Source organism: Spinacia oleracea, chromosome 6 (genome assembly GCF_020520425.1).
Source record: "Spinacia oleracea cultivar Varoflay chromosome 6, BTI_SOV_V1, whole genome shotgun sequence".
NCBI classification, from domain to species: Eukaryota; Viridiplantae; Streptophyta; class Magnoliopsida; order Caryophyllales; family Amaranthaceae; genus Spinacia; species Spinacia oleracea.
In genome coordinates, this window is record NC_079492.1 from 149018798 (window position 1) to 149031195 (window position 12398).

Genomic DNA, 12398 nt, shown 5'->3' on the forward strand with positions numbered 1-12398 from the left:
TAATAAATCATTAATCTTCTTTAGTATCCTAAAATCATGTGTTATTTTCTTTTGTTTTCCATCTCTACTTCCTTATAAATGAGAATTAAAGTTTGAAAGATTTTCTAACTATATTTTACTTAGAATTAATAACCTCGAAAATGGTATGGAGGCATATTCAATAATTCCGGTCCAATCCGGTCTAAACCCGAACTGGACGGAAAAATGGCCCGGTTCGATTTTGGTATTGGACGGTGTGCAGCCCTAATTCACAACGTAAAGGAAATGGATTATAAATAGTTGATATTTCGAAATGGTTATTGATACGAATCTAACAAGATTTTACATGACTATATTTACGATCACATAAGGATGTACAAAAATATTGTACACCAGAGTTAAAGTTAACTTAAAATGCTTAAAAGGTACCCTTGTACATGTAAAATTATCTTCTTTTTTTTTCTTTTTTAGTGATAAAAAATTTTCATTTTAATAAAAATATTTTCTTCAAAATCACTAATAATATAAAAAAAATTAATCATTTGACCCTTTAAAATATTTATCCATCAACTTTTTTATATAAATATAATAGTTAATTAAAATATATTAAAAATTACAAAAAATAGGGTAAAAATTACCTTGATGTAGAATAAATTTATTTTATACCTTGGTTTTTTTTTTGGTTCTACTACGAGGAGTTCCCACCGCCTTCGGCGAGTGGACTAATCTCCCGTGGAAGTTTGCATGGGTACCTCGATGGGCAGCATCCCTCCCATTTGAGATTTTTTCCATTCCCAAGGCTCAAACCTGAGACCTTGGTTAAGGAGCAAAAGACCCTTAACCACTCATGCCGACCTCAATTGATATTTATTTTATGCCTTGTGCGTGTAAGACATTCTGATTTACAATTAACGTTTGTAAATAACAAAAATTGACAAAAAGTAAGGTTACTTGTGCCGAATTTAAAGTAGTGCAATCTTTAGAAAGCAAAATATTATTTCACATACGGAGTTCAATAATTGACTTATCAAACAAAGGATAATACATATTTTATCCTTGTCAAACTAATAATATTTCAACAACGGAAGAAATAATGCTGAATTATGGAGAAATGAAATATTTGATATCTCTATTTATGGGCATATATACAAACATCTCTATTTATAACACAAAATTTATATAGCATACATACACATTGTACATTTTCTAATTCCTATAAACTTCTATCACAAGTATATAATTTAGATATACGAAGTAAGTAACATAAAGTCATAAATATATCAATTAATTACATGATGCATGAAGGTACGTAGGAGCACGGATGAAACCATGAAGGGTGAAGTTTTGTGCTGCGGCGAACCATAAACTTCTATACCGTTATTTACTGCAAGCATGAGAATTACAAGCCTCATTACCATTTATGATTTCCATCATAATTCAATCATAAAATCATATTTAATTTGCTCCGTTTTTATTCACATGACACAGATTAAGGAGAGGTAAAAGAGAAAATTAAAGAACAAAAGTGCTCCTAACAACAACAACGTAACAACAACAACAACAACAACAACAACAACCAAACATCACTTTCACCGGATCACCATCCTTCGTTTCTTTAAATGGAGGCTAAAAATAAAATTTACCATATAAAACTCTTCTATAATAGAATTATTGTGTCAACTAATTAAAAAGGTTATATATGTAATGTAATGTAAATAAGAACGGATAAATTAAAGCACATGAAACGTACGTAATTTATATTAATATACATATAGCGACATGGAAAATATATGGGGGTGTAAATTTTTAAATGATTTTTTGTAGAGAGAAGGAGTGTAGGTGGGTTAGTAGGAAATGGTGCGTTCTATTCACCTGATTTTCACTAATCTGAACTTATCTTATCTGAACTTATCGGAATTTAACTGAACTTATCTGAACTTATTAAAACTTATTTTATTTATAAGTTGTACTTAGTCAACCCTTATTTGTTCTAAACTTATCTTATATGAACTTATCTGAACTTATTTTTTCTGAAATAAGTGGAAATAAGGTGAAAAGAACAGGGCTTAAGTGTGAGAAATAATATAATATTGGTAAAATTTTCCATTAATAAGAAGCGATGCAAATATTAAGGTACGACCCGAAAAGAAAAACAATGCGAGTATTAAGTGACAGATGGAGTATATTGTATCATTCGCAACTTGCATCACACAATTTGCCTGATGCTCATACTCTCAAATTGCTCTCTATTATTATCAATATAATTTAATTATTCGTGTGTTCAAGTTTATTCATTGTTTATTTCTAGCTAATTTCACTATTCATATTGTTACTTGTTAGTACCTTCTCTAGATTAAGTCGTCCCTTAGTAGAAATTATCAAAAATATATACATAATATGTTTGATCGGAAATGGTACGTACGTTTCATATCGGAGGTTAAGTTTGGTTGACAATTTTTCTATTCTAGAGTGTATTCTTTATCTTGTATTACTTATATCCATTTCATAATTAATGATCTTAATACTTTTCGTTTTAATTTGTTCATATTTTTTAACATGAAAATGTACTCCCTATGTTTTTTTTTTCCTTTTTCTCATTTACTGTAGATATTTGTTTCCGAGGTGTGATGAGTGGGTGTAAAAAAAAGTAGAAAAGGTAAAAAAAAAAAAAAACATTTAATAAATTAATGGGCAATAGTGGGTAAAGTAGGTAATTATGATGAAAATCATAATTATTATGGAACAAACCAAAAACTTCTTTTCGAAAAGTGAATACATAAAAATAAAACTTATCAGAATGTGTACCATCTTACCCCACTAAATTTACATATTTTCACCCATTTTTTGTTGCTTTATTTATTTAATTTCTTACAGGCACCTTTTTTTTTTTTACACACTCTCTTATCCATATATTATTAGGGTGGTGATAAAGGTCGCAATTTGCGACAACATTTAGTTGTCGTAATATTATTGTCGCAATTTATTTGGTACATATAAGCGTCATGTAGGCTATACGTCATCCGATTATTTTTACAATCAACGCAATATTTTTACTATGAAAATATGTAAATTAAATAAGATAGTCGATATAAAGAATGAAACAAATTAAAATATTAAGATTTTCCTACCTTTTTTGAAATATGTTTAATAGGTGGATTATTCTTGCGTGGACCTGGTCCACAATAATATTAGTGTGGACCCAAAATTAATAGTTTTCTCTAGCACCCTTTTGACACTCATAGTGAACTTTATTGTTCATATAGTAACTATAATAAACTAAACACCAAAATTCTTAAATATAGTAACCATTTTTTGAAGCATAGTAACCCTATATTTTTAAAAGCGAATCGTGACTTAAAATCACATTATTCAAGCACAAAACATGTATCAACGATACTAATTTACATTTTTATCATAATAATCTTAATAAAATGCCAAAATAAATTGGGAACAAGTTGTTGACTTTATTTTAAGACATGGTTCACAATAAATTTAGTGTGAACCAAGTCCATTTAAGAATTGGTGTTTAGGGGTTATGTAAGTTAAATATTTTAGTTTCCAATTTAAATTATGACACATAAGCATGTAATGTCATCATTGTAACACGGCTTAAAGGTCGCATGCATGTCGAGGCCTTTATCATTTTCGATATTATTATACTCATTTACTCTTATATACATTTTATCTCATTTGCCTTAATATTGTGTAAATAATTACAGTAAAAACATTAGATTTTACGAAACTGATGTGGTAGGTCATTCGTTGGAATTTGTAATACAAATAATTTAACGGTTCACGGGTTAAACTTTTTCACCAATATGTGTTGAAAGAAATGTAAGTGACGTGAAAATAACTCTACCACCAACAAAATTCTATCAAAATACTTAGTACTCCTACTCTTTCTCTTTGTTTTCACTTATTTTAAAAAATATAAATTCAGATAAATTTTGATGTACGAAGTATAATGATAAATTCAAGAAAAATAATGGTTGACTAACTACTGGAGTATTATTTACATTTCATTTTATATTATCACATAAATGCTTTAATATTCTATCAAAATTTGTGTCCAATAATAATTTTAACCAATTAATTCATTGGGCCATTTAATCTCTCACACTTTTCTATAGGGACATTAAATTTTTCTCATTTTCCCAATATCAGAATTTTGATAAGAGAGAAAACATTATAAATAAACGCAATTATCCTTGTTTAAATAAAACAAAATAGAGGAATCTCAATGCACTTAATTAGTCGTTAATAAACGTGCAAAAGACCAAACGTAAAAAATAAAAAGAAACGGGTGGAGTATAACTAAAATAGATAAGTTTAAATAAGGTCAGATAAAATCCCAATAGATTAAAAAAAATTGAAAATCAGGTAAATAAAACGCACCTTAATTTGTCATACATATCTTTCCAAAAGTTGTCCGTTTCACCATCTTTCCAGAAATCGGCCATCTCACTATCATCTAGTACGATATTTCCCCAATTTTCAAAGATGTTACTATCTGCGGGAGTTAAGACACAGTAGCCATTTCCATTTGTTGTGTCATAACTTACGTTACACGCAATCTGGTTAACAATTGAAGCTTCAGAAGATGATCCTAGGGTTTTACCATCATTTTTATGATCAACAATTATTACTTGGTTTGGTTCAATATAATTTGTAACTTGGCATAAATCTTGAGTAGCCATTTGTGTCGTCGTCGTCGTCGTCGTAGTTTGGACTGTGTTAGTGGGATTTGATGATGATGAACTGCTAATTGTGTTTAGGACCTGGAAGGCGGTTTGTAAGACTTGGAGTTTTGCGGCTAATTCGACGGCGGCGGTGGTGGTGGTGGTCTGTTTCATTAAACCACCTAGGTTTGGGGGAGAGGTTGTAAGGACTAATTGGGAGAGAATGTCTAGGAAATTATTAGGGTCTGGTTTTGGCATATGAGTAACTGGATCAATACCTTTTTCTATCAGTTTTTTCCTTAAATGGCTGTTCCAGTAGTTTTTTATGTCATTGTCTGTTCTCCCTGGAAGATGAGCTGCAATTTTTGACCACCTGAACACAACAAGCAAAATAGGAGTAAGTTTTTGAATCAAATTAGTCTGAGAGAAGACTGTACTAACTTCTGTTATATCTTTCCTTAAATGAAAAAAGTAAAAAAAAAATTGAATCACATGTATGTGTACAAAATCTTAATTCTAAAAGGGTATTTGATTCGCAGAATGGTTAGGTATGAGGTATTGAGGTTGGAACTTGATTCTTGATACAACACTATACGTGTTTTATTTAGTTTAGTTTAGTTCATGAATTAATGAATGTTTTTCTTTTATTTGCTACGTGAAAAGTTTGGTCTGAGTCATACTCACTTCCCCGACCTTAGATTTTTACATCTCGTGGCTTGTGGATTTTAAACCTTCAAGGTATGGCCGATTGGTTGTATGGGTTTTACTCATTCAAAACTCATATTTATTTAAAAATTCCAAAAATTACCAAACAACTGTGTAAATTTAAAAAATTACTATATTTGTTTTAAAATGATCTTTATAGTTACCATGTGCACAAATATTAAGACAAAAGAGGAAGAGCGTGTAAAATGTGAGTGATCGAATATAATAAAATATGAATAAATTAAAAGAAATGTGTAAAAATATGGGTGGGTGTAAAAAAAAGTTGATAATTAAGTAATAAAAATTGATGGAAAATTGTAGATGTTGTAGGTAAAAGGAGTGGTATTAATACTACATTCGTTCTTCAATGTTCTTTACGCTTACTATTTGCACGAACTCCAATACCATATTTACGGTTAAAGTTTTCATACTTTGGACATATATTCCAAGGCGTAAAGAACTTTCAGGAACGGAAGTAGTAATAAACAAAATAAAACGAAAAATGTAAAGATCTTATTAAAACAGAGGTATGATATATAGCAGGTAAAAGATGGATACTTATTCCCAAGGGTAGAATGAAGGTTGATAATCATGTCTTCTTCCTGAAGAGTGAAACGACCGCGTTTAATGTCTGGTTTCAAGTAATTAGTCCATCTGAGTCTGCAACTCTTACCACACCTCTTCAACCCAGCTGCTTTAGCAACATATTTCCAACTTCTTCCATGAATTAGACCGTGGTTTTTGATGAAATTGACGAGCTTTTCATCTTCATCTGATGTCCATGGACCTTTTCTCAACTCACTAGTGTTCTCACAACATGGACTTCTACCCATTTTAATTAATTAATTAATGAGATCGAGAATTAATTAATGAGATCGATCAATTGCCTAATTATACACATCTATTTATTCCTTTAGGAGGTGTTCTAGAAGGGGTTAAAACATAGCACAATAAGACAATGCATGTCATTTTCTTAGACCTGATCAAAAGGCGAGTCGGATTGGGCCAGTTTTTGTGCCCAGGCCTGCTATTTCGGGCCTAAAATGTCGGGCTTTTCAGACCGGGCCAAATTTATAACTAAAAACGTAGCTTTACGTTGTCCAATGCCAGTTATCCGCCAAATTTCGGGTAGGGCTCATGTTGATCAGGTCTGTATATTCTCTAAAGTTCTTTACTCTTTGGAATACGTGTATAAAGTATGGAAACTTTGACCGTTAATTATCAAATGTTATTCTGTATCATGTAAGATCTTGTTAGATTGGTTTCAATATTAATTATTTCACATACCGACATACAGAATTAGATATATTAATTGATGGTGGCTAAATACTGTATTGGAGTCCTTGCAAAAAATAGGTGCAATGAACTTTGAGGAACGAATTGAAGGTAGCATTTTACTACGGAGTACTATATAATTTTATTTTATTTTTTTTAAATAAATACGTTGGTAAAAGATCGAAACGTTTGCGACATTACCCGGCCGGTCGATTAGGATCGAACAAATATGAAGTATTGTGGAACAAAATTTGAATCAAATTATAAAAACTTCATTTCTAAAAAGTTGTGATAGTTACAATTTGATTCATACAGTTTGATTCATACAACAAAGGGTACGAACATTTTTCGTGCCCTTTTTCATACAATTTGTTTTTTTAGCTTTTATCAACAAAGGCCAGGGGCCTAACATATTTGTACGGTTGTACCCCTCGTTCCATAAATTATAAGTTACTCAATCTTGCATTTTGCTGGTTTTCATGCACTAATTTGCCCATAAAATATTCAATTACTAAAAATTATGTATTTCGTATTTGATATTTGGAAAATAATGCCTTTTATAATATCTAAAGTACCAATTAAATAGTAAATGTGACCACTTAAAGATTTTACCTACGGAATAGTTACTAACATTGACCACTTAAATAGTAAAATGCATGTGAGGAACTTTATAAAACAAAGAAAGTAATACTTGTGAAGATAGATTTTCAAACAATTCATCTGATTGTAGTTGATACAAAGTAAAATGACATTTTTTTTAATCTTGGGTACACTACAAGAATTTGTATCTTTAATGTACAACCTAATAACGATGGTTCAAAAATTCCGTCGCAAAAGTCTTTTACGACGGGTTAATTAACGACGGGCTAACGACGGGATTTTCTATTAATGGAGGCCCCCTTTTATGACGGGTTCGCGACAGAAAATTCCGTCATTAATCAACAATTATTGACCTTTAGCGACGGGATTCTCCATCGTTAATGGTACAATTTTTGTAGTGGTAAAACTTTATTAAATTAAATAAACAATTTGTAAGGGACAACTCTATTTGTGTTCGATCAGTCTTAAGACAAAATTAATGTGTTCGCCAACCTCTACTATTTTTTTAAAATCTTTTTTTGATATATGCAACCTCTACTAATTAATTTCTGCTAGTGATCTCAAATTAGATATGAAATCTATTTATCCAAGCAATTGTTCATAGAACTCAGGCTATTGTACGAGGGTACGTTGTGTAAAACGTGGTCCTTAGTCTTAGATATTTTTAGTTTATGATCGAATTTTATTAATGTTGGATATTTTTAGTTTACAATCGAGTTTTATTAATTTCAGGCTCAATTTGTTTCAACAAAAACTATTTTCAAACGAAAATTATTTTCAATTGAAAACAAATTTCAAAGGAAAATATCAAGGGAAAAATAGTTTTCCTTTTGTTTGTTCTCTCACAAGAAAAATTATATAGAAAAAGAACATATATAGATGTGGAAATGAAATGAGAGAAAATTGAAGGAAATGTAAGGGATTAGATCAAATGGAAAAATTAAAGTTGGTTTTCCCCTAGAGAAAGTTGCATGGTTAATTTCCACCCTTAACAAAACAAATAAAGAAAAAGGAAAAATTATTTTCCGGAAAATATTTTCGTAAAAACAAACAGAGCCTTAGATAACTTTTTAGTTTTACTTTATTCAATTAAATCGCGCCGCAAAATACCATTATTTAAACAGCCATCCAAAGGTTTTTATCTAGTTAACCTTGATCACAAATCAAATTAAATACTGAAATATAGGTAAAATAAAAACACTAATACAAAAATCGACTTTACTTGAACAGGATATGTTCTATATATCGTACTTCTGAGTTCTGAAAAAACGAAAGATATAGTAGTACTAATTGGGACTATTGAACCAGACGTACTGAGGCGACGCTACACCAACTTTTACGCTAATGACTTGGGAGTAATTTTTGGAGGAGAAATAAATTACTCCCTCCGTCTCTTTTTATTTTTCACGTTTTCCTTTTTGAATGTCTCAAAATTTTCTTTACATATCTTTTTATATCATCTCATAAATGCTTTAATATTCTATCAAAATTTGTGTCAAATGATTATTTTAACCAATTACTCCCTCCGTCCCGGAATACTCGACCCGGTTTGATCGGCACAGAGTTTAAGAGACTTGAATTGACTTATTTAATTTAATAGGTAGTAGTTGATAGTGGGGTATTATTTTAATGTAGTTATTGGGAAATGTGTAAAGGGGTGGGGTTGGGGGAGAGTAGGGGTTGAATTTTTAATTATTTTTTGTATGAAGTAGGGGGTAGGTAGGTTAATAGGGGTGGAGTGAGAAATAATATAATATTGTTAGAATATTTCCATTTTTAGAAACAGGTCAAGTATTAAGGGACGGCTCGATAAGGAAAACAGGTCAAGTATTCCGGGACGGAGGGAGTAAATTCATTGAGTTATTTAATTTCTCACACCTTTCCATTAAGACATTAAATTTTTCTCATATTCTCAATATCAGAATTTTGATAAAAGTGAAAACATTATAAATAAATGTAATTTTCCTTGTTTAAATAAAAAATAGAGCAATCTCAATGGACATTAATTAGTCGTTAATAAACGTGCAAAATACCAAACTTAAAGAACAAAAAGAGACGGAGAGTGTAGTAAAAAAAATGGTACTCCCTCCGTCTCTTTTTGTTCTTTACGTTTTCCTTTTTGAGTATTTCAAAATGTTCTTCACATTTCCTTTTATATTATCACATAAATGACTTAGTATTCTATCAAAATTTGTGTCCAATTATTATTTTAACCAATTAAATTCATTGGGTCATTTAATCTCTAACACTTTTTCATTGGTACATTAAAATTTTCTCATTTTCCAATATCAGAATTTTGATAGAAGTGAAAACATTATGAATAAACGTAATTTATATTGTTTAAATAAAAAAAAATTGAGGAATCTCGATTTAAATTAGTTAATCGTTAAGACGCGTGAAAAATATCAAAGGTAAAGAACAAAAAGAAAGGGAGGGAATAATTATGTGTAATATCAATGATTAGGCTAGCAAGTGGCTTTTGGCATTAAATGCATGGATTAATGTCATAACGGGAAACTCTTTGTCCAGCAAAAGTTTCCTCTTATTATGTGCTGATTGGACTACAATATATATGCACTAACCTTTCATGGAGTCTGTACATTGATATATACTACTCCAGGTTGATTCTCGTGAATTTTACTTAATACTCCCTCCATCTCTTTTTATTTTTTACGTTTTTCTTTTTTGTTATTTCAAAATGTTCTTTACATTTCCTTTTATATTATCACATAAATGACTTAGTATTCTATCAAAATTTATGTACAATTATGATTTTAACCAATTAAATTCATTGGTTCATTTCATCTCTCCACTACAAGAAATTGTACTATTAACGACGGGAAATCCCGTCACGAAAGGCCAATAATCATTCATTAACGACGGGATTTCCTGTCGCTAACCCGTCATAAAAGGGGCCCGTCGTTAATAGAAATCCCGTCGTAAATCCGTCGTAAACCCGTCGTAAAAGACATCTGCGACGGTTATTCCCGTCATTGTTTGGTTGTTAGCCCCGTCGCAAAAGGTTTTTGCGACGGGGTTTTTGACCCGTCGTAATTAGGTTGTCGTTAAAGATACAAATTCTTGTAGTGCTCACACTTTTCCATTGGGACATTAAATTTTTCTCATTTCCCAATATCTGAATTTTGATAAAAGCGAAAACATTATAAATAAACCCAATTTATCTTGTTTAAATAAAAAAATTGAGGAATCTCGATGCAAATTAATTAAACGTTAAAACGCGTGAAAATTTCCAAACGTAAAGAACAAAAAGAGACGGAGGGAGTACTTTTTTTCCTAAAGTCTTATATGTGTCCGCCCCGCAGGCCACATCATTAACTGGATGGTGTGATATGTTCAAACTAATAAATAAGCTCAGTGTGTTGATTAATGGAACTTAAAAATACACCAGTATAGAAAATAAGTAACACCGGTCGGTCTATATAAGAAACCTCTAACTTAAAATTGAAGAAAATTAACAATAAATACAATGTATAAGTAATACCAACGTAGGAAATCAAGTTACATCAATCTATACAAGTAACATTTAACATGAAATTCAAGAAACTCCAATGTATAAGTAACACCAGCATAGAAAGTCAAGTAACACCAATCAATACAAAGAACGTCTAACATGAAATTCAATAAATTGCAATAAAACAAGTAAAAACGAATATAATGTATAAGTAACACCGGTATAGAAAGTCTGTAACACCAGTCTATACGAGGAACCTCTAACATGAATTCAAGAAACTACAAGAAAAGTAACAGCGAATACAATGTATAAGTATTAGGTAACACCAGCATAGAAAGTCAAATAACACTAGTATATATGAGGAACATCTAACATGAAATTCAAAAAACTAAATAAAATTAACAAGAAAAGTAACAGTGAATATATTTTATAAGTAACATCAGTCAATAACCTTCTGCATAATAGTTCCGAGCGAGTGGGTTGCACGCGCACGTCACACCATCAAGTTGATGGTGTGACTGACTGGCTGGTCACACAGGAGACATGTTGTACTTTTTTATATTTTTTTGTTCATACGCTAACTTATTTCCTCCATTTCAGAATACTTGCAACAGTTTAACTCATATATATGCACACATGTCAATGCACTACTTTGACCATAAATATATGCAATTATGTATTAGTAAAAACTACTTATTTTTTTATAAAAAAATATGAAGTGTACATTATGCCTTACCTAACATCATATTACACAATAACATTTGATGTATATACTTCGTATTATTTAAAAAATGTGGTCAAAGTTAATATGTGAATTGTGCAAAAGTCAAATTGTTGCAAGAATTCGGAAAAGGAGGGAGTAAAAAGAAGTGACACGTGTTGTTTGGAAATAAGATCAAAGCGATTAGTACGATTTTTGGAGTTATGGATTTCAACAAAAATAATTAAGTTGGGAAAAAAAAAAACTTATCAGGTCGTTCTCGGGTAACCATGTATTATTTTCTTATTATTAGCACTATTATTATTATTATTATTATTATTATTATTGTTATTATTATATATTAAATTTTTACTATTTTTTATATTAATATTATTTATTACTACTATTCATATTACTTGTATTATTATTACTAAAATAATAATTATTATTGTTATATATGTGCGGAATGTTATTAATTAATCCTATTATTATTATTTTTTATAATTTAAAATAATTTATTATGATTACAACGTATTATTTATTACTCTTTATTACTCGTATTTATTACTTTCTTCGTCCCTGAATAATTTTTACGTTTACTATTTTCACGATAATTAAAGAACTTTAGTGAATAGTAATGGTTTGGATAACAAGTGGAAAAATTAATGAGTATAAACTTTCCAACAATGTAAGTGGGTAAAACGAATATACTGTGTTTTAATATTGTGAGTGGATAACTTATGTAGTACTCCCTCCATTTCTTTTTGATGTATCCAGTTGGAATTTGGTGTGGTATTTAAGAAAATTGGAATCTTGGTTTGTATGGGTATAAGTGTAATGATTGGGTGTAAGAGAAATGATTGGGTGTAAGAGATTATAATAAATAAAGGAGTGAGAAAATAATAAAGAAATAAGGTAAGAGAGAGTAATGATAATGATGGGTGATAAATGAGGTGAGAGAGTGGGTATATGGGGAAGGGAAAAGAAT

At 30.3% G+C, this 12398-nt stretch overlaps 1 protein-coding gene across 1 annotated transcript; it reads right to left on the reverse strand.

The window, feature by feature from the left end:
* Positions 1-4355: 4355 nt before the first annotated feature.
* Positions 4356-6196, reverse strand: LOC110790811 (transcription factor MYB41-like). The gene is made up of 2 exons (XM_056832914.1): positions 5922-6196; positions 4356-5031 (listed from the first exon to the last, which is right to left on the reverse strand). Exons 1-2 carry the CDS (start codon positions 6194-6196, stop codon positions 4356-4358), a joined length of 951 nt encoding a protein of 316 aa, XP_056688892.1.
* Between the last annotated feature and the right edge of the window lie 6202 nt (positions 6197-12398).